The 26,688-nt window shown below is 38.8% G+C and overlaps 1 protein-coding gene and 1 non-coding gene across 3 annotated transcripts in view; one reads left to right on the top strand and one right to left on the bottom strand.

The window, feature by feature from the left end:
* dnmt3ba (DNA (cytosine-5-)-methyltransferase 3 beta, duplicate a) overlaps window positions 1-26,392 on the top strand; it is a 38,131-nt gene extending 11,739 nt beyond the window's left edge. For both annotated transcript variants that reach the window (XM_038309366.1, XM_038309367.1), the window contains exons 5-26: window positions 11-1,716; window positions 1,822-1,909; window positions 2,018-2,071; window positions 2,206-2,240; window positions 3,274-3,423; window positions 6,931-6,987; window positions 7,072-7,221; window positions 7,323-7,430; window positions 10,369-10,498; window positions 11,018-11,128; window positions 11,260-11,304; window positions 11,387-11,466; window positions 11,631-11,743; window positions 17,674-17,857; window positions 19,886-19,970; window positions 20,397-20,542; window positions 20,648-20,738; window positions 22,436-22,584; window positions 22,669-22,754; window positions 22,828-22,897; window positions 24,147-24,265; window positions 26,138-26,392. In XM_038309366.1, coding sequence (XP_038165294.1) covers window positions 11-1,716; window positions 1,822-1,909; window positions 2,018-2,071; window positions 2,206-2,240; window positions 3,274-3,423; window positions 6,931-6,987; window positions 7,072-7,221; window positions 7,323-7,430; window positions 10,369-10,498; window positions 11,018-11,128; window positions 11,260-11,304; window positions 11,387-11,466; window positions 11,631-11,743; window positions 17,674-17,857; window positions 19,886-19,970; window positions 20,397-20,542; window positions 20,648-20,738; window positions 22,436-22,584; window positions 22,669-22,754; window positions 22,828-22,897; window positions 24,147-24,265; window positions 26,138-26,279 — 3,899 coding nt within the window. In that variant the 3' untranslated portion in view covers window positions 26,280-26,392. The remainder of the gene's footprint in view (window positions 1-10; window positions 1,717-1,821; window positions 1,910-2,017; window positions 2,072-2,205; window positions 2,241-3,273; window positions 3,424-6,930; window positions 6,988-7,071; window positions 7,222-7,322; window positions 7,431-10,368; window positions 10,499-11,017; window positions 11,129-11,259; window positions 11,305-11,386; window positions 11,467-11,630; window positions 11,744-17,673; window positions 17,858-19,885; window positions 19,971-20,396; window positions 20,543-20,647; window positions 20,739-22,435; window positions 22,585-22,668; window positions 22,755-22,827; window positions 22,898-24,146; window positions 24,266-26,137) is intronic.
* trnat-cgu lies at window positions 9,190-9,263 on the bottom strand. Its single transcript has one exon. It is a non-coding gene; the product is annotated as a tRNA-Thr (tRNA).
* Window positions 26,393-26,688: the final 296 nt, after the last annotated feature.

The raw sequence follows: 26,688 nt of genomic DNA, 5'->3' as shown, positions 1-26,688 counted from the left end.
TCTTTTTCAGAAAACTCAGACAAGGAAAAAAGCAGCAGTGAAAGATCAACTAAAACTTTCCCATACACTGAAAATTGGAAGGTGGAGTTTGATTGGGTTGATAAGAGCGTTCTCGGCGAACAGCATACCTACTGCACCTCCTGCCACACCAACCTTTCTACATACAGGAACGGCGCTATGGAGCTCCGGCGACACATGGCAACGAATAAGCACAAAAAAAGAGCAAAACTTTTCCAGAACAGCCAAAGGAAAAGCCAAGACGGCGAGCCATTCCCCTGCAGCGATGCAGCTGTTCGTTTCATTTACAATCGCTGTTACACCGGATCGGCTAAAGGCGAACAGGTCTCCAGACATTTTGCGCGCTGTAAGCTGGGTCTAAAGTACCCCAAAGACCTCATCTCTGTTAGCAAGCACACTCCATACTGTGTTTACATTTATGAAGGGTTGACAGCTGGAAACAATGACCCTGTCACTGTAGTTCTGCTGGGGTTTTTTGACTATGAATCATCTAATCACTGCATCCGTTTTCTGGATGCTGTTCAGTTAGCAGATGGCACGGCAGATCAAACTGCAGCAGATGTTGTACAGACCTTGAAAAGGTTTGAGCTTTCCACTGATAACCTTGCTTTTTGTTACAGTGGTAAGGGTGAAGCTTCAGAGCAATTTCTGCCACATCTCAGGGAGCTCAATCCAAACCTAATAGCCTTAACAGGCCTGTATACAATTACTGATGCTGCTTATCATGCTGGGGTTAAGGAACTCTGCAGTCAAGTTCAAGGGCTGATGGTAGACCTGTATGAACACTATTCATCCTGCTCTATGAAGAACGGCCACCTTAAAGGTCTCTTTGGCTCAGATATCATTAAGAACAGCAAGCCTTTTTACCTCAGTATCAGCCTCCTTAGGTTTTACCAGTTGATTACGAACTTGTTAGAAATATGGAGTGATCTAATACCATACCTCAGCTCTTGTCCTGAGGAGGATGAAAAAGCCAAGTCATCGTGTTTAAAGCTGAAGGATCCCAAGGTCAAGGCAACATTTATGTTTCTGGAACAGGCCTTAAAACCTCTGGAAAAATGTCAGCGGCTAATTGAGGAATCTTCCAGGGCTAATATGCCACTCATCCTAGAAGAAGCCAGTACGTTGCTTAGCAAATACACATCTTGCTTCCTTCAGCATGATGCCGCCACCCGCTACCTCAAGGAACACGATGCTGAAATCCTCAAAAACAAGGATTTCCACCTCTCAGGAGAGGATCTCAATATTGGTGGGAAAGCAGTGGAAGATTTCCTGAAAACTGATGAGGCTGCAGAGGTGCTTCCACAGCTCCAAGAAGACGTGCTGCCGTTTTACATTGCAGTGACAGCTCGCATAGCAGAGGAGCTACCTCTGAGCGACACGGTGCTAAGAAACGTTGCTCAGATGCTAACTCCTCAGAGCAGCCTAAAATTGTCACCAGAAGCTTTGGATGAGCTGGGGAAAGAGCTGGGAATCTGCAGCTCCCCCAAAGAGGTCAGCCAACTCAAAGAAGAGTTTAGTGAATATCTTCTGGCCCAGGAAGGGAAAAGTAAAGAGGAAATAAATGAAGAAACAACGGAGAATCACTGGGCTGCTGTTCTTCAAGGCACAGAGCCCTCCTCGGTGTTCAGAAAGCTGGTTTTAACCCTGTTATCATTCCCAGGTCCTCCACTTGATGCTCAGCATGTTTTATCTCAGGTAATTCAGCAAACTGTGGAAACATTTTGACTATAAGTAAAGCTTAAGTGAACTTTTAAATAGTTAATTTAATTTTGTGCTCCTGGTTCCTCTGTGTCTTACCAGGCTTTAGACAACGACAGTACAATGCTCTCTGGGAGTGAAAATGAGATCAATGACAGCCGCAAAAACCCTCCCCAGGTTCACACTCTAGGTAATAAGCAGATAAATAAGAGCATCAAATCATGTTGAAATGAGCTTTCCATATACCTGATGTACTTGTGCTTTATTCCTCTTATTTCAACTTGATCCCATTTTGTAGAATGGAATGGCTTTGAGCTGAAGCCCTGTGAAGTCCGCCTTATGAAGATAAACGGTAAAGTAGAAATTATTTGAATGATTTAAGATATTTTAATTAAAGTTTTAAAAAAGTATTCAGACTTATTTTGAAGAATAAAACACTGATGATGTTCAATTATCATCAGTAAAAATTCAATTTTGTTTCTGTAGATCTTTCAATGCTGGACGACTCACTGTCGAATGAGGTATGTTAGTTATTTACATCTTATGTGATACTGTTGGGTAATAATCTGCACTAATCATAAGATAAAATAAAGTCAATGTTTTATAAGTTTAAAGTTGTTTTCCCAAATACTGTTATAAGAGCAATTCAAGGCCAAAATGAGAAAAACAGAGCAGTGAGAGCCATTCAAGGCCAAAAAGGAGAAAAACAGAGCAGTGAGTGTGCACCTGGTCCAAAAGGAGTGGAATCTGCAGGACAACGCAGGGTTGAGGCCCCTTAGTGATAAGAAAGCACACTCAATAAAAATGAAATATTTGACATCTCAAGGTTGCCCAGCTCAGCAAAATTTGGCCATACAAAAAGAGTTGTTATTTTCAAGGCACACGGAGCGGTAATGGTCCCAGAAAGGGTGATGCTTTGACTAAGACACGAGGGGGGAGCAGTAGGCCAGACTGACATGGCTTGAAGCAAGGGAAAGATGTGTTCTGACATGTTTGTGACTAAACCGTCATAAGTTTCTGATTTGAATGCACCAGATGTTTTCATGGCCTGAGAGATTGCTCTCACAAGAATGAGATGTGTCTATGAATGTCACCGTGTTTTGCAGATAAATATCAATGTGACCTTTAACAAAGACTGAAATATGTTCTGAAGGGGGTTTTCCACCGATAAGAAATGTATAAAAGGGAGCTGTGTTCACCATTTGTTCAGCTTCGGCTCATCGGTGACCAGCTCAGTGTGAATGTGTTGTGTTTGGTAATAAACACACTGGACCTGGACTCAGCTGCATCTGCCTAAATTTTTTGATCTTTGTTTGAGACTTTTTCTGCTTTTTAAGAACTTTGAATTTTTATAAAACTTAGCTTCAATTTTAAGTCGTCAAGAAGAGAATTATAGACGACAATACAGGGTTAGATGTTCTATGACGATGTGATTTTACAGATCGTAAAAGATAGGAACTTTAATCACTGAATATATAAAGTTTTTCTGCCTTTGATAAAGATTTGCATGCAGATGATATTTGGGTGTAAAATTGATAGTCTTTTGTGTCACAGGGAGTCTGGCGGGGAGGTCATAACTGGGAGAGCAGCCTGCGCAAGCAACCACAGGCCCGTAAAGTCTTTCAGGCTGGTGTCTGTACATGGTCCAAACCCATAGACCTTATTAAAGGCATTAAAAATGGCCAGGAGTCCATAGAAAAAGTGGTATGTATATATAACTGTTTTTATTTCCAGGTTTCAGGAAAGCTAAATAAACAGAACATTTCTCAAAATAATGCATTTCTTTGTGCAAAGACCAAATACCAGGCTATGTTGATGCTAGAACCATTATAATTGTGCAGATTTATAAAACTATTATTACTTTTTAATAAAACATTTTTTTATGTTACTAAAAATACAACGTATCTTACATAAGGCGAAAGGATTGTAGCTATTTAATATCAAGGCTCCTCTTTTAGAAAAGCATTTAATGGAGGGACAATATGGCGGTTGTTATAAAATCAATGTAAAGTAAAACAGTAGTTATACCACAACAGTCTGCCTGTATTAAGCCCCGGTCACAGGTTTTAAATCTTTTTAATTACTGGTGAGATTTTTTTTCCAAGTGCATATAGAGGCAGATTTAGTTTTCCAATTTCCATTCTGTGCCCCTTCCATTTGAAACAATGTCCCACATTTAAAAAGTAAAAAAATAAAGATGCATTAATGTGACTGTGAAGTTGGTTATATATATTTTTTTCTCATAAAAAACAGTGATAAGCAGCACTTTTCTGTACTGTCCCTCGTTTTTTTGACGGCCAACGAGGATTTTTAACTTTTTTTACTTTATCAGGTTTATGACCTCTGAACTCGTATCACAAGTAAAGTTTATTAAAATGACTTTTGTCCCTTGATATTGTCAGATTTTATTTTGTATTTCCCCAAAAGTGGATGTACTTTACTTTGCACCCGCGCCTCTCTTCCTGTGAGGCCCATTAAGTTGCTGCTGCATAGTCTGTCTAAAATAGATATCGAAAGTTGTGTTGGGTGTGTTCATCCCATCCACCCCTCCCAAGACGATTTTCTATCAGATCGAACGCAAAATCATGTTTGCTGTGTTCCGAGCTTTACAGTTTTTCATGTTCAACATTTAGTACAAGCCAAATGGGGGGAGAATCACAGACAGGTGAGGTAAAGAATGCTAAATATGAACAAATAGGAAATAATCACAAAGAACAAAGTACATGGGACCAGTGTGAAAACTGTAAGCAGATTCAAGCAGTGGACAAAGAGAAGCAGAGAGCTTATAAACTAATGCAGGATTGGAGAATGAGGAACTAATCAGAGGGAACCAGGCAGAGATGTCAAGTAACGAAGTAAAAATACTTCGTTACTGTACTTAAGTTAACTTTTTAGGTATCTATACTTCTACTTCTGACTTCTACTCTTCACATTTTTCACACAAGTATCTGTACTTGCTATTCCTTTTTAAAACAAACGTTACTCGTCACTCTTGGCTTCGGTTTAATGTTTATAAATATTTATTTTGCGGTATGTGCCCCATCGATGTCATTGGCGCCATCCACATCTAGTGAACACTTGTGTAATTGGATGAGTCATATAACGCAAACACTCATTGGTTAGCTATTCTTCAAATTTGTTCTGATGGCGAAGGAAAACATCAAAGCAAGCAGGTGTTCTTTAAACTGCAATTGTGAATATTCTATGCCATGCTACATTGTCGGATTCAAAGAAAGATGTCGAAATGTCTGAAAGATCGGACACAAGCGAGAGCGTATCAGGGGGCAGAGACCAACAAGACCTCCCTCATCCTTGGTACTTTCTCAAAGAATTTTTCGCAATAGTAGAAAAATTTAGCTTTCAATTCATACAGTGGCATCTAGCTGTTTTTTTAAAGGTTACTTTATACTTTTATACTTTAAGTGGTTTTTGGAGCACATACTTTTTCACTTTTACTTGAGTAAAGAGGTCAAGTTGATACTTCAACTTTTACCAGAGTGTTTTTAAACTGCAGTATCTCTACTAGGGCTGCAACAACGAATCGATAAAATCTATAAAAATCGACTTTTAAAAGCGTTGCCAACGAATTTCATCATCGATTAGTTGTGTCGCGCGATTATTGCATCATCCGCCGCGCCGTCATCACTGCCTCTTGACTGAAAGAGGAAGAAAAAAAAATATGGCAGAGTGAGTCAGCGCCGCAGGTGCAGTGTTGCCAACTCAGCGACTTTTCAGACCCCTCCAGCGACTATTTTTCAAAAAAGCGACTAGCGACAAATCTGGCGACTTTTTTCGGTGTCACTGGCGGCTTTTGGAGACTCTTACGTGAAAGCATGTATCGTTCCTACTCTGCCGTGGAGCGCCTCCCCCCACTCCCGCAGGAGTCCCTCTCAGCGCTGCAGTCAGAGCCTCAGTGTCCAGACTGCAAATGAAGCGCGAATGCACCGGGATTGACGGCGCAAATTGATTTAAATAATTAAAATAGCCTGCGCTTTGTAAAGCGAAAAAAGTGATAACATGCAACTTTTTTCAAAAGAAATTAACATGGCACGGAACCACCATGTTTGTTTGGTTTTAAAGTGGGGAAACGTTACGTTAGTTTCTCAGGTAGCTCATCTGATGCTTTCCTTACCGTGTTAGTAGGTTACAGACAGTGATAAGGTTGGCTACTTATTTTACCTTTAATTTCATTTGAATTAGCTTAAGCAGCGTTTACATTTACTTTATAAATAAATTAACTTGCAAATTATGAGGGCAAGGCTTTTAAGTTTAAATCTTCTGGCAAAGATAAAGTAAAGAAGATCCTGCAATTTATGGAAGTAAAGCAGAATAAAATCCAGCAAGATCAGTAATATGTCAATTAATTATATGCCACATTCCCATGTAAATTGGAGTCTTTGGAGGATGTGTTTTTTAACACTCCTAGTTCTCTCATTTTTATTCCAAATACAATTTATAATTTGAATCACAGGGCTATTTTTATCTCTATGGTTCAGTATTTTCTCAAGTAGCAACTTTAACTGCTATACTTTCCTGTCTTAAAAGGCAGAACTCTTCTAGTCAAAAAAAACTCATTTGTTGAAATGGGGGGGCCTATTGTTTGAACCCCTTAGGGGCTTTTAAAAACAAAAATGTCTTTTTTTGCGCTTTATGAAACAAATTACCCTATATTTTCTGGATGTACAGCTACATTTCTCATGTAAGTTTGCGTAGTTTTAACACAAACATTTATTTTTCATATTGCACCAGTACAGTTAATGAGCAACCTGTACTTGTGTGCTTGTTTGTTCTGTCTAAAATGTTTATTTTGGAATAAAGAGGTTAATATAAAAAATATTTTTTGTCCGATTCATCGATTAATCGAAAAAATAATCGTCCGATTCATCGATTTTTAAAATAATCGTTAGTTGCAGCCCTAATCTCTACTTCTACTTACAGTGGAAACTAAATCGACGCACACTGAGGTTTCCCACCAAGGGGAAAAGACTAATACTGAACTGGAAATTAATCTAATAACAGAAAATGAACAGGAATAAAACCAAACCTAAAAGGGGCTCTGATATGGCAAGCCTAAAACAAGCATAAATAGAAAGCAAAGAACACACTGAAACATCAACACATAGAAAACCCAAACAAACAGAGAATGTGACAGAGTTGACATTTGCTGTGTGAACAGAAGTGACAATCAGAAGCTCTTTTTGTCTCTTTAAGCTTGAAGGAATATCCCCCTCCAGTAAACAACCCAGAGCTCGACAGCGTCAGTACCAGGTAATTATTCATTTCTGACAGTATGTGTGATTTAAAATGCAGATCAGACCCCCAGTCACGTAAAATGTTTGTCTTTTTCTGAAGGATGGAAAGGGATTCCCTGTAGGGGACATGGTGTGGGGTAAATTACCTGGAATTTCTCTATGGCCTGGATTGGTGATGGCTTGGAAATCCAAGCACCCACCCCCAGGCATGCGAAGGGTTGAGTGGTTTGGAGATGGGATGTTTTCAGAGGTAAAAAAAAGTCTGGGCTTGTCAAGCAGTTTTGATTTTTCTATCTCTAGTCTGAATACAAAAACAGTTCTTTGTATCTGATGGAGGAGTTTCTGTTGCAGGTCAGCACAGAGACATTGAAGCCATTCAGTTCCTTCACCTGGTGTTTCTGCAAAAATTCCTTTGCTAGTTTGCCAATCTACAGGGACGCTATCTACCAAGCCTGCGAGGTAATCAAAGTAAACATGTTTCTACCTGAAGGAATCAGCTCTCTAAGCCCCTCCTATGTCTGTTTGCTCCTCCGTTGCCTCCCTTTACTTATTTTATTTACAACTTGCAAACTGCATCATGTTTAGGTCTAAAACACAGAAAAATTTAGATACAATTCTAAACCTTTTTGTTTCTGTCATGTAACATCCAAAACATTCATGTATTTCCTGGATTTGTTTGCTTGATTTACCGATAAAAAGCAGTGCCTAATTGTACTCATTAAAACTCCTTTTTACAAACACTCTGTATGAGCTTAAACTATTTTGCCAAGAAGAATAAAAATGTCAGTCGCTAAATGTGCAAAGCTGTTGGACACCTCTAACTGCAGTGAACTAAGTAATAAGACCAGGAACTGGATGTAAATGCAAACATTTGTCGGATTTTCATATGCAAAGATCCTTCCTCTTCTTGACCTCTTTGAGGGAACATGTCCTCTTTAACAAGAACAACACGCTTGAAGCTTAACTCAGAGCATCATATGTCTAAGGCTATGTTCACACTGCAGCCTAAAGTGACCCAAATCTGATTTTTTTGGCCCATATGCGACCTGTACCTGATCTTTCTTGGCAGTCTGAACAACACAGATCTGATTTTTTCCAATGCGACCCAGGCCACTTGGCTATGTGCTCCTAAATCCGATACGAATCTGATCTTTTCAAATGGCTGCGTTCATCCGACAAAGGTTACTATTCTGGGTCTTGCTATAAAGAAGCAGCAAGAAAAACAACAAGCATGGTGGACGACGATGCAGAGACTATCTTGAAAAAATTCTGTGTTTATGGTTGGGAAAGATCGCTACGTACGCTCCGGCACTACAATCCATGTTTACTTCCGTAAACACAGTGCATGCTGGCCTATGACGTCATGCTTTGTCTATTGCGCATGCGGGCCACTTGGGTTGTATGACTGCACTTCACACAGGAGATCACATACAAGTTGCATATATTTGGAAATGTGAACGGCAACGCAAAAAAATGTGATTTCACAAAAAAATCGGAATAGAGCATCAAGGCCTGCAGTGTGAATGTAGCCTATGTCTCCAGCTGAGATTTCTCTCATAAACTATCTTATATCCACTCACCCAGTTAAAATGCAATTAAAGACCATGTCTCTCTATTTCCGTGAACTTCGAAAACAGCTATTAGCACCGAAATATGCATAGCTAATAAATCAGAATCAGACATACTTTAATAACCCCAGAGGGAAATTACTTTTGTTACACGCTCCAGTTACAGTTTTTTATATATATATATATATATATATATATATATGTAAAACTAAATCCAAGTAAAGTGATAGCCAACGGCACCCTCAAACTACCAGTGTCAAACTCATCTGCATCACTCTAAAACAGTCGGGGTCTGTCTGGATTTTTTTCCCCCCATCAAAAACATGTGTAACCTTTCAACCTCTTGAGGCTACAGACGATGTAGTTGTACTTTTTTTTTTCTATACTCTAATAATCCCAGAGGGAAATTACTTCTCTGCATTTAACCAATCCCCTTGGGGAGCAGTGGGCTGCCATTGTGTGGCACCCAGGGAGCAGTATGGGGTTAAGGGTCTTGCCCAGGGGCTCAGAGTGGCAGTCTGTGGGAGATCAAACTCACAACCTCAGGATTCAAAGCCTTATGTCCTAACCACTAGGCTGCCACTCCCACACTCCAACGATGATTTACAAGAAGACTGGACATCATGACCAGCCAAGTGTTAAAAGTTAAAAGGCACTGCTGGGATTTGAACCCAGGTTCTCCCGTTTACGCGACAGACACTTTGACCAACTAAGCCACAGCGCCATCTGCAGAAGCTGTGGTCACATTTAATGTTTTTATTTAATTCTTTAAAGCAAGAATGAAAAGCTTTCTATGCAAATATGTGGATTTAATTTGGGAATTTTAACCAAAGAATAATTTACTCTAATTTTCACATCCCCATCATCCTCCATTAGGACCTTTCCGTTTGTTGATTAGCAGTTTAGGCATTGTACAAGTTTAGACGTCTTATAAATTATGAGTATGCATTAAGTATGCAAGACACTATTGGTGCAATGACATTACCTCCATACAGACCCATTGTTAAGTGAATCAATTAATGTCTGTATTAATTAATTTTGTCCTTAAAAAAAGATATAAATATAATGGAGCCTTTGTTTATGTATGATTTCACTCTTTTTAGAAAGTGAGGCATTACTGCTGTAGTTTTTTTTTTTTTTTTTAATGGTCCCAACTTTTACCGAGGCTTTTTTACCGCAATTTTTGGACTATTAGCCGCACCTTAATATAAGCCGCAGAAGCTAAATTGCATGATTTGTACATATACAAGCCGCACCGGACTATAAGCCGCAGGTTTTTTATGTTTAACACCAACTGTCTTGCGATCGCAATGTCCATCTTTCTCGCTGTCGTTCTGTCTCGTACCACTCGCGGTAGAAGTCTGCTTCCGTAGGACCTCCGCATTCCTGTGCGCGCGGCTACCGTACTTGTGTGTTGAAGCAAATGTGACGTCAACATGGTGGATGGTAAAATCAATAGATTTAGGTATTACCCTAGTGGCCGTTAGCTGTAAAAGTCCATAGATAAGTCCCATTCTTATATAAGCCGCAAAGTCGAAAAATGGGTAAAATGTCTTGGCTTATATTCCGAAAATTACGGTACATATTAAACCAAAGTCAGAGCAAACTAGTAGTGATTAGAGCTATTTTAAAATTGGTTCATGTTAAGATTTGTAACAATTTTAACTTAAATACAGATAAAATTGTTAAGAAATGTCTCTGAAATAAAGCAGAGTTTAGAACAATTTATCTGACTTTACAGAATTAAATGTTTTGGGTTTTTTTTGTTAAACTTAGGTGTAAAGATTAGCATTCTATTTTTCCCGCAGACTAAACTGTATTTGTTTTAGTTGGCAGCTGAACGATGTGGGAAGTCTTTTGCAAAGGCACAAGGTGATAAAGAGCAAGAGCTGAAGTTGATGGTGGAATGGGCTTCTGAGGGGTTCCTACCCACAGGACCGAGGGGATTTGCTCCACCTGGTAGGTTTTAAACCTCTGCTTCAGTCTCTGAATGTGAAAACTTTTGGTGATCCTAATGACTGTGATCTTATCTGTCCATAATGGAGAAGAACAGAAAAATACATTTTAGATTTCCTAGCTGAGCAATAAATGGTTTTGCTGTCATCATTACCCAAACGATGTCTGCAATAATGAAGTTACAAATTCTGTTATTTCTGGTATGATGTTTTAACTTCCATTCCTTCAAAGTAGAGGCCAATTACATGTTTTCTATTAATTCTTTATTGGCTAAAATACTCACCTGATGTAGATTTTGGTTAACAAACTTCCTCAAGCTCTTTGAGAGAACTGTTGATGGAAAGAAAGAGAAGGGGTGAGAGAAATGTAGGTTGCTCACGATAATTAGTGTTTCATTGCTGCTAAATCATTGAGACTGCAGAATTTTTTTGTCAAATATTTTTTTCATTTTTTAACACATTTATTTTACCACAGATCATCCCCAAAAATTTATTTTTTTTCTGTCTTTCTCTGATTTACAAGACTCAGATCAAGACCCTAGTGACTCTTCTTCCTCCGATTATCAACCCCCTCCAAAAAGAAAATACGTCTTTAAAAATAGGGCAGTCAGTTCCAGCATCACCTTCAATAGAGGTTTGCTATTTTTTCTATTTTTTGGCAAATTAAATGAAACATTTGGAGTAACAAAGCTTGAATATGCCTAAAATGTTCATCAATAACATTGTTTTCTTATCCGTTTTTCTTTTTCATACTTTGCTTCACAGAATCACTGAAAGAAAAGGTCAAAGAAAAAGGAAAAACTATTGAAAGTAAGGTTGCATTTTCAGCTTACAATTCTTCATCCGTTAATTGTAAATAACTTTTTTTGTAATTAACTTTTGTTCTCTATAGATTTCTGTTTGTCTTGTGCATCACATGAGATCAGCGTCCAGCATCCCTTGTTTGAAGGCGGTCTTTGTCAGAAATGCAAGGTAATCTTCTAACCATCATCTATCACCTTAATGTTTTACTGTATTTTCTACATCTCAGCAGAAAGTTTCTCTTTACACACATGCAGAAAAAAGGTTTCTCCTCCATCTGTAAAACAGCCGTAGCTCCGTCGTTGGTTCAATGATTTTCATTTCTGGTTTTTCAGGAGAATTTCACAGAGACGCTTTATCGTTACGATGAAGATGGCTACCAGTCGTATTGCACTGTTTGCTGTGGAGGCTTAGAGGTCATTCTGTGTGGGAACTCCAGCTGCTGCAGGTAAACAAAAAACTATTTTTGTGGGTTCAAATTAGTCTCTTTTTTTTTATTAGACTTAATCCATCAGACCAAGAAACTTTAAAAAAGAAAGGTTTAAGGAGATACAGAATTTAGATTATGAATTGTTTCTTTTGACCAGTTAAAGGAATAGTACACCCAAAACATGATTAGCCTTCATTTTCTACTCACCCCCATGCTGAACAACACTCTGGAGTACTTTTTTGATATCTCAAATGCATCTGGAGATCTGGGAGGCTTCTTGCTGTCTGCTGACATTCAAATAATGGAGGTCTATGGTGCCCGAGGCAGAAAGGTCCATAAAAGTCCACAAAAAACGTGTCAATATTCCTCCATACTGCTCGTCCAATGTATTCCAAGTGTCCTGAGTGGGTAGCGTCCATAATTTACTCGAAACGAAGTCATTTAGAATGTTTTTAGAGCCTAAACAGTAGTGTATAGGATTACGGAAACCGCTGCAGACCAAACCAGACGAAAGTGCGCATTCAGCTCGGCAAAGAACTCATGCTCTTCCTCAACACTGAAGTCCTCAGACATTTTTCTTTCGTTGTTTCTTTCTTTGCACAGGTAAACAGCACATTTCTTCTTCTACGCTTGCATTATCGGCAGAGCAGACGCTGTTTCTGCGGTTTCCGTAGACTCGTGAACGCGCTTTTAGGAAATCCTATACACTACTGTTTATGCTCTAAAAACATTCTGTTTGTTGTTTCTGCGGTTTCCGTAGACTCGTGAACGCGCTTTTAGGAAATCCTATACACTACTGTTTATGCTCTAAAAACATTCTAAATGACTTCGTTTCGAGTAAATTATGGACGCTTCCCTCTCAGGACACTTGGAATACATTGGACGAGCAGTATGGAGGAATATTGACACGTTTTTTGTGGACTTTTATGGACCTTTCTGTCTCGGGCACCATAGACCTCCATTATTTGAATGTCAGCAGACAGCAAGAAGCCTCCCAGATCTCCAGATGCATTTGAGATATCAAAAAAGTACTCCAGAGTGTTGTTCAGCATGGGGGTGAGTAGAAAATGAAGGCTAATCATGTTTTGGGTGTACTATTCCTTTAAGACTATTTTCGTGCTAAAATCATCTAAAGCAAAAAATATAGACATATTCATTAGATTAAAACCTATGTGCCAGTAATGCTGTTTTTTATATAAATGTAAACAAAAATAACTATCTTAAAACAGGTAATAAACTTTCCATGTGGCGGTAGAGTGCACGATTCATTTCCCGGTGTAGGTACCAGATCTGCTCGGGTGATCAGATCTGCTCGGGTCCTGCGCATGCCAGTTACGTTACGCTACATGATTGGCTGAACGTTGCCACAATTGACGTAAAACATAGTGGTTGCCCAGACAACGATGATAACATCACGCAGCGTCGGTGTGCCAAGTCGGGAGCTTGTGTAGCATCAGTTTGTTTAATGACAGATGAAGTTTTACCTGATTGATAACAAAACTGAAAAAAATATTTTTATCTGAACAAAGTAACTGTTAGACCATGATATAAAGGGGGAGAGCTGGGTAGCGCTGTGGCTAGCTGTGTTCAGTAGCTAACAGGTTAGCCTCTATTAGCTCGGTCAGTTAGCCATATTAAGCTACACTACTTTTGAATTTGTATCAACAACAACCGTTTGTTTTCTACAAGTAGAATAACTGTCGTTTTCTTCGTCTAACAGCTCTACGAAAGTCATTTTTTAGGATTTCCCATTTGTCATTCCCTGCCCTCAGATCTTAATAAAAAGAATAAAAATAAGCTGACACTTTGTCACCTTGTTAAATGGCAGAGCTCAGCTTTCTTAGAAGGCTTTCCTTCAAGACGGACAATGATTGCTTTCTATTTTCGGCTACTTTAGATCGCCAATGAAATGTAAAATAAAAGTAAATATAGGTAATGATATGTTGAAAATCCAAAAGAGATTTGATCTTTAGGAAACGGGTGCAATAGGCAGGACCCCGAGCAGATCTGACCGCCAGAGCAGATCTGGTACAAACACCGGCTGTCTCCAGTTTGAGTCACAGACCTACTGACCTTTGCCAAACGGCTCTCCCCTCTCTTTTAACCCACTTTCCTGTCTACATACTTTTCCGTAAAATTCAAAAAATATCCACTGGACTTGGTTTTCAAGATTTGAAGACGTTTCGCCACCTCTCCAGGAAGCTTTCTCAATTCAAATGTCTGGATCCGCAGTGAGTTTGAGTCTTATATAGACAACGCCTTGTATCGCTTGGAAACATGCAATGGAAACCGATGAATGGGTCGTTAGTTCCATCGTTAGCCTGTAATATCTGAACCTGTCTATGATTCTAGGGGTCGGTCGTTAAAGGGGGGGTTGTCATTAAGGGGGGGATTGTCTCCTGTAATACCTGAAACCTGTCTATGATTGTTAAGGGTTGGTCGTTAAGGAGGTATTGTTCACCGGCTGGAGCGGGTAAGTCCCTCGTTCCTCTGTGATGGGGTGGGGGGTTTGGTGATATCTGGAAGGGATCATGTCTATGATTGAATTGTATGTTTTTGGAAGTTAGAATCTGAGTCCACCACCTCTGTTTAAAGTTGGTTTTTCTCTCTTAACATAGATGGCTTTCTTCACGCCCCTCTCAAACCACCTATTTTCTTTATCCAGAATATGGACATTCTGGTCCTCAAAAGAATGTCCTTTGTCCACAAGGTGTAGGTGTACTGCGGAGTCTTGTCCAGAGGTGGCCGCTCTTCTGTGTTGGGCCATGCGTCTGTGGAGAGGTTGTTTGGTTTCTCCAATATAAAGATCAGAGCATTCCTCACTGCACTGAACAGCATATACCACTCCGCTCATATTTGGTCTGGGGGTTTTATCTTTCGGATGCACTAGCCTCTGTTTAAGGGTTTGGTTTGGCTTGAAATGTACTGGGATCTTGTGTTTGGAGAAAATCCTCTTGAGCTTTTCAGACACTCCAGCAACATAAGGGATTGTGATGTTTTTGCGTTTAATTTTCCCATCGCTGTCTTCTGTTGCGTGTCTTTTGGATTTCCTTGCTGATTTGATAAAAGCCCAGTTTGGATATCCACAGTTTCGGAGAGCATCTTTGATGTGTTTCTGTTCTGTTCTGTTCAAACTGGGCTTTTATCAAATCAGCAAGGAAATCCAAAAGACACGCAACAGAAGACAGCGATGATTATTCGGTTTAACAGATTCCTGATGTTGATTTTATGAGGGATGATTTTTTATGGCTGATTTTTTGTTGTTTTTTTCATCCTCCATTTACAAGTTAAAAATGACTAAATTATAATAAATGTAACAAAAGTCTAAATTTGATTTTTTTTTTTTAACATTAACTATAGCTAAATAACCATTAACAATAGGTATTAAATGGGGAGTGGCGGTCTAGTGGTTAGAGCATAGAGCTTGGAATCTGGAGGTTCTGAGTTTGAGTCTCATTACCGCATACTGCCACTCTGGCTCTCTGAGCAAGACCCTTAACCCCACACTGCTCCCCAGGTGCCGCACGATGGCAGCCCACTGCTCTCCAAAGGGATGGGTTAAATGCAGAGAGTGAATTATGTTGCTCTGACAGTGTAATGCAAAAAAAAACTAAAAAATAAAATAAAATGGGAACGAATGCACTTCATGGGATCTCAAGTCATGGTTGCTGAATGCAATAATGAATTGGTTAATGTTTACAGTAATCGGCCAGTGCTGATACAATAAAACAAAAACTTAAAACAATTAAGCTGTCGATGTATCTATCTCTACTGTCAGAAAACGGTGTTAGGCAGCGGTGAATTTAAGTGGGTTTAATTAGGTTCACAGAAACTGAGGCAGGAATCAAAAAGTCCAACAAAATAACAAACGAACCAGAACCAGGGGGACATCAGGGGTAAGCCAAAACTCAAGGTGCCAGGGAGAGACGAGGAAGGCAGACAGACGTTAGACGAGATGTAAGAAGAGGATCCAGCAAACAGGAACTAAAGAGGGAGGGCTTTTAAAGGGGACAGAGACAGGGAGAGGGCTGATGAGGGAATTGAACACAGGTGAGAGCTGAACAGAAAACAGAGCAAGAGAAAGAGGACACAAGAGGGCAGCAGAGGACAACAAATGGAAAACCTGGAAGACAGGAACTAATAAGAAAACAACAACAAAATAATAATCAAATAACTAGGATAAAGAAACATGGTGAAAAGAAAACTAAACACTAGAAATCAAGGAGCAGAAGAAAAACATAAACAGAAACCTAACATCTACTTAAAATGGTGTAGTTTTTCACTTAGCCTCCAGTGCAAGCTGTTGTTGTTTACCAATTACTGCTTCAAGTGTTTTGAGTCTCTACCCACTTTGCACAGCAAGATCTGAAGCTTTTAGCTATTCTTCTTTATAAAATATTAATTTAAAGCATTTGTAAACACCAACGTTCAGTCTTGCATAAAAAAATTAATTTAGTTTTAAGTCTAAACTTTGACTAGATCATCTGCAGTTTTTGAGGGGCTGAAACAAAAAATGTTTTTATTGTTTGTCTTCCATTTTTTAATATGTACAACTTTGTGTTGGTCGATCACATAAAATAAAAAAGTAAAATTAACGTAACTTGAAAAAAATATGAACCGGATGAAGGGATAAAGGTACTTCAGAGATGTAAATGTGTCTTTGAGCTTTAGTATTTAACACACTTCAGGAGGAAATAAAGTTATTTTTACACATTTACATATTGTTTTCCAAAAGGCACAAAGATTTTTCTTCATTTGCATCATAGAAGTTGTTCACTATCAGTGTTTGATGAGAAACAGGCTTTGAATTATGACAGGACAGTCTGTTGACACAACAAACATGGTTTCAGGTTGCTTTGCTCCTGTCAGTTCTTTGTCACAGAGAGACAGTGAGAGACTGCTGCTTATGAATAAAACACTAGGCTCCCATGGCTTCAAGTTTGTGAATTTGAAAGAAAAAGCTGCAAATTTAGGAAAACAGTCATGACAGTACACTAATCGTTACAAGGCTTTTTTTATGCTTTGCCCCACAAAACGTCAACATTTTAGGATACATGGCGTGCAGAAGAAAGCTATGCTGATTGGCTGTCAAAGGACCCAAATAATCGAAACTTTCTGTTTTCTGTCAGTTTGTTCGTACAGTTTTTTTTGCTGTTGATTTCACTCAGCATCATCATCCTATAAAAATGTAAAGAAGAGGAAGTTTTCTTCCTTTCAGGAGCATTTTTGGTCAGATGTTTTCCTATTAAGATGTTACAAAAACACATTAGGCTTAAATTTTATCGAATGTTGTATTACTTTAGACCATATTTTTAATAACTAATATATAAAAATCATAATTTATTATGATAAATAATAACAGATATTTTTAATAACTAATGAATAACTTTTCTCATCTAAATCCCCTATAAGAGCTTTTCTCAGAGGAATATTCCAGACTCCAAAGGATCTTTTAAACTAGCTAGTACTGACTTTTTACTTTATCAAAGTAACACAAGTTTTCTATGATTTGAAGTATGTTGCTTTGAGAAAAACAGAGCAAAAATAGTTTTGGCACGTATTATAAAGCCCACTTTAAAATTTTTGCAACTCCTAATCATACAGGTCGTTTCATCGAGATCTAAGATCTAAATTACAAGAGATCCGTCTTGATAAAAAGAAACAAATGAAAAATTTTTATTTTCCTTTGAAGTAAATCTTTTTTTAATAAGGTCTTGACTACAACAGTACTTTTATCAGTGTTTCACCTAGACCACCTTAAATAAGATGCATTGGTGGAAAAAGTCCAGATGTTCCAAAAAATCAATCTTCCAAAACAGAAAATGTAATTAACGGATTTTATCGATCAGCCCTACTCTTCATCCTCCATTGCTTTATCTAGATCAGCTAACTTCACCTTTTTATCTAACAAACCATTTAATCTTCCATCTTTATATTTCCTCATGCAGATGTTTCTGTAAGGACTGCCTGGAGATCCTGGTAGCCGAAGGAACCTTTGAGAAGCTAAAGGAGGTTGATCCCTGGAGCTGCTTCATGTGCAAGCCGTCTCAGTGTGATGGACACCTCAGACTGAGACCGGATTGGAGTGTCAGAGTTCAGGATTTATTTGCCAATAACAGTGCTATAGAGTTTGTAAGTACCACATTTACACACGTTTAATGTCATTGCTTACATTTTGTTCAACATTTGATACTAAATCCGGTTTCAAAGTATTATCTATTAGTCCTAGTTAATTTGATTTGTGGTGGACAAAATACTGACACTTCAGATAGAGAAAAAGTATATTTTCGTATATTCAAACACTTTTCTCATGTATTTGAATATACAAATCGTAGTCAAATCTGGGGGCGGCATGATGGTAGAGATGTTAGCGCTGCTTAGATTCAGCAGGAAGGTTCGTCGTGTAGCTAAGCCCTTGGAAAGCTCAGAACCACAAGTGAAGGTTAAGTCAAGATCACTTCTCTGAGACACCATAGATCAGGGGTCACGGATTAGTGAACCGAGGTCCGGATCTGGACCCACCTGCTGGCTAATCTGGACCCAACCTGACCAAAACATTTAGAAATTACTCCATGTTGTCTGATGACAGTGTCTAACTTCTCCTGTTAATATGGTAAAGTCCTCCAGAGCGTCCGGGACCAGGCTACAAATTAGCCAATGAGCTGTGTCAGTCAGGGCTGCTGCTGCTAGCTACTTTTAGACACAGCAGGCAGGTGAAAAAAACACAAAAAGTAAGAAGTTATAATTAAAAATGTCTATGGATCTTTACTGGTTGTTGATTTTCTTTATTCAGACTCTTCTAATTCAATTAGTGACCCCTGCCATAGATAATCTTACCACCTTAATGAGAAAATGTTATTAGAATAAGAATAGATTATACTACTTTATCACCATAGCATGTGCATGTGTTTAAAATAATTTGTTGATATAACTATAACAAATTGAACACAGTTAAACTATAAAAAAAACTGTTTTAGCTGCAGCAAAATAAATAGGCAGCTATAACTATTTCCTAACAGCAACAATTTTAACTATAACATAAAACAACAGTAGCGGTGGTGAGTTTGGCCTTTTCTATGCAGAAATTTCTATGTTCTGCTGGAGGTTTCTTCCTATTAAAATTGAGTTTTTCCTCTCCACTGTCGCTACATGCATGCTTGGTGTGAGGGATTGCTTTTGACTCAATGAGTCGATGCAATCAGCTGGTTTTCCTTAGAAAACTTTAAATCAATCTGACTGTATGATCTGGTTGAATTGTCTCTGTAAAGTGCCATGAGATGACATGTGTTGTGCATTGGTGCTATATAAATTAACTGATTTGAATTTAAATTAAATTAAATCACAAAGATTGCACTGGAAAAAACGATCTAGAAATAAGTAAAAAGTTCTTAAATGAAGTGTTTTTACCCTTAATTTGAGTAGGAAAATGAGTATTTTTACTCTTAAAATTAGATATTTAGATAAAATGCACTTGAAGTAAGACAATGCAATTGTGTTTTCTCATTATAAGTGTAAATTGTCTTGTTCCATTTGCAAAATGTCTCTTTTACCTCCACAATTCAAGAACAAATTCACTTATTTTAAGAAAAAATTACTTATCTAGAATTCGATTTTTTCCAGTGTGAAAATGTTTCCAATGTAGGCATCATCATGTGCAAGCAGGAGCAGGTTGGTTCGTTTCTGAGTTGGTGAATGAACTTTGTTGTTTGGAGGGCTGTGTACCTCCTCCCAGAAGGCAGCAATTCAAATGAGTGAAGCCATGAATAAGTTGGAGATGCTTTTACCTTTCCTGAGACGCCATGAGTCACAGACTTCCGTTAAAACGACTCTCTTTGCATTGGAGACGGACAGAGAGCCTTTCTATCTGCTGACCACCACTTCCTGAAGCCTGATTAGATATCCCCCCCCCCCCCCCCCCCCCCCCCCACATTACCGCCATGATGTCATCTGCAGCTCATAGTTAAGGATGGGGAATTAAATTAATCTGATATTATCATATTTTGTTGCCCTGATTCCTCTTTTATCTCACAGTGAAAGAGTAAAACCCTGTTTTTTTCTGTTGCTTTACCACCAATAAGCTGTTCTGTGGAACTAATATGTTAACAAGTTGATCCTGATAAAATTTAATTTTTATTTTCTACTTTTTCTTTGCACCTACAGGAGCCTCACAGAGTGTACCCCTCTATTCCTGCTGATAAACGCAAACCACTCAAGGTGCTCTCACTTTTTGATGGCATTGCAACAGGTAGGTGAAACGTTTCTATTATTGCATTCATTAATATACACTGCAAAAAAATCAGCAGTAATTTTTTCTTAAAATAACAGCATTTTTTCTTGAATTGAGGAGGAAAGTGAGACATTTTGCCAATGGAACGAAACAATTTACATTTAAAATAAGAAAAAAACAACTGCATCGTCTTATTTCAAGTGCAGATTATCTAATGATCTTATTTTAAGAGTGAAAATACTAATATCATTGGCAAAGTAGCTCATATATCTACTTAAATTAACGGTAAATAAACTTAATTTAAGAAATTTGCACTTATTTCTAGATATTTTCCCCAGTGCAGTCAGTCCTCGCTTCTGTCCAGATGTGACAATAATTGAGCTTTAATTCTATTAGCAGTGTTACTATAACCTGTAATTTTTTTATTTTGCGACATTTTAACAGGGTATCTGGTGCTTAGAGACTTGGGCTTCAAAATTGAAAGATACATCGCGTCTGAGATCTGTGACGACTCGATTGCTGTGGGAATGATCAAACACGAGGGGAAGATTGAATATGTCAATGATGTTCGAACCATTACAAGGAAACACGTGAGAACAAGCATCATAAACCTCACTCTAAAAATCACTCTCATGTTTTTTTAGTTAAATCTGGGCTATTTTGTGAATAAGACTGGAACATTATTCATGTTTAAGCTGGCTGAATGGGGTCCCTTTGATCTCCTGATTGGAGGCAGTCCATGCAATGACCTGTCCATGGTTAACCCACTGAGAAAAGGACTCTTTGGTATGTAGCTTTAAATTACAGGTGCTGGTCATAAAATTAGAATATCATGAAAAAGTAGATTGATTTCAGTAATTCCATTTAAAAAGTGAAACTTGTATATTATATTCATACATTACATACAAACTCATATATTTCAGATGTTTATTTTGTTTAATTTTGATGATTACAAATGACAACAAATGAAAATCTCAAATTCATCATATCAGAAAATTAGAATATTGTGAAAAGGTTCAAAATTGATGGCCCCTGGTGCCACACTCTAATCAGCTAATTAACTCAAACCACCTGCAAAAGCCTTTAAATGGTCTTTCAGTCTAGTTCTATAGGCTACACAATCATGGGGAAGACTGCTGACTTGACAGTTGTCCAAAAGACGACCATCGACACCTTGCACAAGGAGGGCAAGACACAAAAGGTCATCGCTAAAGAGGCTGGCTGTTCACAGAGCTCAGTGTCCAAGCACATTAATAGAGAGGCGAAGGGAAGGAAAAGATGTGGTCGAAAAAAGTGTACAAGCAAGAGAGATAACCGCACCCTGGAGAGGATTGTGAAACAAAACCCCTTCAAAAATGTGGGGGAGATTCACAAAGAGTGGACTGCAGCTGGAGTGAGTGCTTCAAGAACCACCACACACAGACGTATGAAAGACATGGGTTTCTGCTGTCGCATTCCTTGTGTCAAGCCACTCTTGAACCACAGACAGCGTCAGAAGCGTCTTGCCTGGGCTAAAGAGAAACAGGACTGGACTGCTGGTGAGTGGTCCAAAGTCATGTTCTCTGATGAAAGTAAATTTTGCATTTCCTTTGGAAATCAAGGTCCCAGAGTCTGGAGGAAAAGAAGAGAGGCACTTCATCCACGTTGCTTGAAGTCCAGTGTAAAGTTTCCACAGTCAGTGATGGTTTGGGGTGCCATGTCATCTGCTGGTGTTGGTCCATTGTGTTTTCTGAGGTCCAGGGTCAACGCAGCCACATACCAGGAAGTTTTAGAGCACTTCATGCTTCCTGCAGCTGACCAACTTTTTGGAGATGCAGATTTCATTTTCCAACAGGACTTGGCACCTGCACACAGTGCCAAAGCTACCAGTACCTGGTTGAAGGACCATGGTATCCCTGTTCTTAATTGGCCAGCAAACTCTCCTGACCTTAACCCCATAGAAAATCTATGGGGTATTGTGAAGAAGAAGATGCAATACACCAGACCCAACAATTCAGAAGAGCTAAAAGCCACTATTAGAGCAACCTGGGCTATCATAACACCTGAGCAGTGCCACAGACTGATCGACTCCATGCCACGCCGCATTGCTGCAGTAATACAGGCCAAAGGAGGCCCAACTAAATACTGAGTGCTGTACATGCTCATACTTTTCATGTTCATACTTTTCAGTTGGCCAACATTTCTATAAATCCTTTGTTTTTATTGGTCTTCGGTAATATTCTAATTTTCTGATATGATGAATTTGAGATTTTCATTTGTTGTCATTTGTAATCATCAAAATTAAACAAAATAAACATCTGAAATATATGAGTTTGTATGTAATGTATGAATATAATATACAAGTTTCACTTTTTAAATGGAATTACTGAAATCAATCTACTTTTTCATGATATTCTAATTTTATGACCAGCACCTGTAGATTTTATAGCTTCAAAGAGCCAAAATAGAAAATCTATTTATCACCCCTTATTTTCTTCCTGCAGAGGGCACTGGAAGACTCTTCTTTGAGTTCTACCGCATTCTGACCTTGCTGAGGCCAAAGGAGGAGGACAACCGTCCATTCTTCTGGCTGTTTGAGAACGTGGTTTTCATGAGTGCTCATGACAAAAATGACATATGCAGATTTCTTGAGGTGATCGTATTCAAATGCTCTGATGAAACGATAATGGTTGTGATACATTATAACTTCAACTTGAGCATTCTGCTTTGTTTTTAGTGCAATCCGGTTCTTATCGATGCAGTGAAGGTCAGCCCCGCTCACAGAGCGCGCTACTTCTGGGGAAACATACCTGGCATGAGCAGGTCAGTCCTGCAGCACGTATATCTACTCTGCAGATGAATTTAACAGTTAATCCTTCCGTCTGCTTTCCGTTAGACCTCTCTCTACCTCTCTCGATGATAAAGTCACTCTGCAGGATTGTTTGGAGGTTGGCCGGATGGCAAAGGTACTCTTTTTTTTTTTTTTTTTTTTTTATACGTTTGTGGAGTGGAGGCTCAGTCCAGTCCCACACTGATTGACTGGCCTTATTGACTTTATTCATTTTGTACTATACAAATAGTCAAATGAAAAGAAGAAGGTGCCAAAGGAAAAAAAAGGTGCATGGGATATATACAGTATAGTCTGTGCGTCCACATATGATAGCTTTTTTTTATACTGGGTTATTGCACAGGGTTTTTACATGGGTATATATATAGATGGATATTTATATTTATATATAAAGTTATTGCACAGGGTATTAAATTGTAATTGCACATTATACATTGCAAAAGTTATGGACATTTTAGTGTGGCATTGTAGAGTCTGGCTGCCGTAGGAAAAAATTACCTGTGGTAGTTCTCCTTTTTACAAACAGGGTACAAAAGTCTTCACCAAAGGAGCTGCTCAGCTCCTCTACAGACTGATGCAGAGGGTGGAAGGTGTTGTCTATGATGGATGTGAGCTTGGACAGCATCCTCCTCTCAGCCACCTTCTCCAATGAGTCCAGAGCACAGCCGAGGACAGAAACAGCCTTTAGCAACAGTTTGTTTAGTCTCTTTCTGTCCCGCTCTGAGCTGCCAGGGGCCCAGCAGGCAACAGAGAGTCATAAAGGGTTTTAAGCAGGGGCGTACTCACTCCGAAGGTTGTGGAGGTGGTTCTGGCCCTTCTTATACAGTTCAATTCAGTTTATTTATATAGCACCAATTCACAACACATGTCATCTCAAGGCACTTTACAGATACAATTCAACCAGATCATCCAGTCAAATTGATTCAAAGTTTTCTATCTAAGGAAAACCAGTTGATTGCAGCGACTCATTGACTCAAAGTCAATCCCTCACACCAATCATGCTTGTAGCGACAGTGGAAAGGAAAACCTCCATTTTAACAGGAAGAAACCTCAAGCAGAACCAGGCTCAGTGTGAGCAGCGAAACCGACTAGGGCTCAAGGAGGCAGAAGCAGACATACAGAAAGAAGAAGAGATATAAAGGAACAGGGTGTCGGTGTTATGAGTCCAGTCCAGTTTGTTATTTACATAATGCCTCTCTGGCTCCCTGAGCTAGATCCTTGGCCCCAGAATGCTCCCAGGGCGCTGTAAGGTGGCAGCCAGCTGCTCCCAATGGGATGCTTAACATAAAGGGACACGTGTGGCTGAACTGCAATCACAAAGATGAGGTTGCAGTGTGGGATTTTGAATGTTTCTTCTCGTCCTGCAGTTTGATAAGGTCCGCACAATCACAACAAAGTCCAACTCTATAAGGCAAGGGAAGATGGGACCACTGCCTGTCTCCATGAATGGCAAGGAGGACTACCTGTGGTGCACTGAAATGGAACAGTAAGTGCTGACTTACCAGAGTCTAAGGATTAATTATTGGGTTTTATTAGGTCTCATATGTAGGAACATTATTTGATTCTATAAATTAAATAAATTAATGTTCATTTAATATCTGTTTTATAGATTTTTTAATCAAGCCAAACTTATCAGCTCAGAATTTTACATACATTACCGAAGTTTGATTCTTGACTTGTTGAAACAAACTTTTCTTAAAATGTGTCTGTTCCAAACAACTGCAGTAATTTCAATCCATCTCCTGCAAAACACCATTACCAGGGACAGCCGGGTGTTCTCACACCATTAAGCTACTACCACCCTGCTTAAGATCTGATACAGTGTGTCCTACGTTTTTAAGGCTCCATTTCTACTTGTTGCTAAAAAGTGAAATCATTCCCCCTTTAGATTAGTAGCAACTCAGCATGTAAGCATCAAAACAGCTTAAAATAGCTGCGGTTTTACGTAACCGTTACTACTTTCAGTAAATGACTGGTTCTGGCCTTTTTTAACGGCTGATATAGATTTTTTTTTTACAACAGTTCCACTGATTCACTTTTTGAGGCATATTTTTTTTTTACTAATATTGCTTTATTTTCCTTCATGATGCATTGAAACCAAATGTTACACAAGTTTCTCACCAAAAAAGGGAAATACTAACAAATCAAACAAAACACTGATGGATTACAAATGGAGGGAACAGCAATGCATGTAGGTCTTGTCATCCCAAGGCATGGCTGCTGAATGCACAAATGAAGGGATGCACGCTTACAAGGGAGAAAAACTCAGCAGTAGCACCATAGAAAGCATTCTGACCAGCTGTCTCACTGCGTGGTGTGGAGGCTGCAGAGCCACAGACTGAGAAGAGTTGTGGGAACAGTAGAAAAGAGCAATGACCCCTCACATCCCCACCATTGACTCTTCTCCCTGCTGCCCTCTGAGAAGATGCTGCGCAGCATTCAATGCAGGTCCAGCAGATTCTAAAACAGCTTCTTCCCCACCGCCATCAGACAAATGAACTGTTTAAAAAACTCTAAATCATGTCACAGACTCTGCATCACACTGACAACACCAAGCCAAAACACTGCCTAATTGCACCATATATATTTTAATGCTCTGAGCTTCCATATCAATGCGTTCTTTTGCACCATTTTTTTTTGCCCTCCCATATTTACATTTGATCATTGCTGCACTTTAAGAAATGGAAATATCATGAAAGCTGTACAAAATGAAATTTCATTTTTCTATACACTCTGTTTGCACAAAATGACATATCAGCCTTAAATATTAGCTGGCTGATTTATGGTTTTATCTCTAATCTTTATGTTATTGTAGAGATTTGTAAAAGGCCTAAAAGTTGAAAGATTTTTTTTTTACAGTGTCCTGTCTGGTGATGTGGCAATAGGAATAATTGTCTTGATGCCAAAAAGATCCCAACAGATTTTACCTTCACAAGTGGAGCAGTAAGGCTATCGCCATGGTGTTTTGCATGATTTATGCATACAAATAGCTTTATTATAATTATGCAGGGATTTTACAGATTATATGGACACTGCAATGTAAGTAGATCAGGAAAGGAAAAACAGAGAAAAAAATGGAGAAAAGATGAAAGAAAGAGGAGATAAAAGGGAGATAATGATAAAATATCTTCAGTCTGCTTCAAAACCTGCAAAGAGATGTAAAAAGAACAGCACAACTTATGCACATGGTCCAAGACATACAATAAAGTAACACCTAGATACTATCACTAAAAGATTTTTAAAAGAATGGATTAAATTGCACAGTCCATATGTTAGGGTGTAGCTTCTATGTGTAGAGTTGAACGGGTCCATTTGTCTTTTAAGTGCAGATTGAATGTTTATTTTGTGTTCCTTTCAGGATCTTTGGCTTTCCCAAACACTACACCGATGTGAACAACATGGGCCGGATGCAAAGGCAGAAGGTTCTGGGTCGATCCTGGAGCGTCCCTGTGATCCGCCACTTATTCGCCCCCCTGAAGGATTATTTTGAATGTGAATAGGAACAGTGAGGCGAACCTACTCCTCAGAGCAGCAGTGATAAACCTTACCTTTTGGTGCTTTAATATTTTATCTCCTAAAGATCCAGTTTGGTCTTCTGTCCCTTAGCTGTTTTTAAAACCTTTGACTGCCTGTCGTTCCGGTTACCTCACCAGCAGCCAGAACAATTTTTTTATTTGCTTATTTGTTTTCTTTTTTTTTAAAAGCTATGATGCTGTGATCTGATGATGTTGTTACTTTGACCGCATGCCTGTGTCACAAAGTGAGCAGACAGCTTAGCTCCACATCTTCAGTTTTAACTCAGGCTTTTACGATTACTCAAATGTTTACAACTTTGGGTTTCCATAGCAACAGCACAAAATAAGTATTTTATGCTTTTATAAGCTTTTATGTTTTTTTTGTGTTATTTTT

This window comes from Cyprinodon tularosa, unplaced genomic scaffold, assembly GCF_016077235.1.
Source record: "Cyprinodon tularosa strain WSP-4 unplaced genomic scaffold, ASM1607723v1 ctg66, whole genome shotgun sequence".
In the NCBI taxonomy this organism is placed as follows: domain Eukaryota; kingdom Metazoa; phylum Chordata; class Actinopteri; order Cyprinodontiformes; family Cyprinodontidae; genus Cyprinodon; species Cyprinodon tularosa.
Note: the sequence above shows the minus strand (reverse complement) of the source record. Positions and strands in the feature narration are given on the sequence as shown.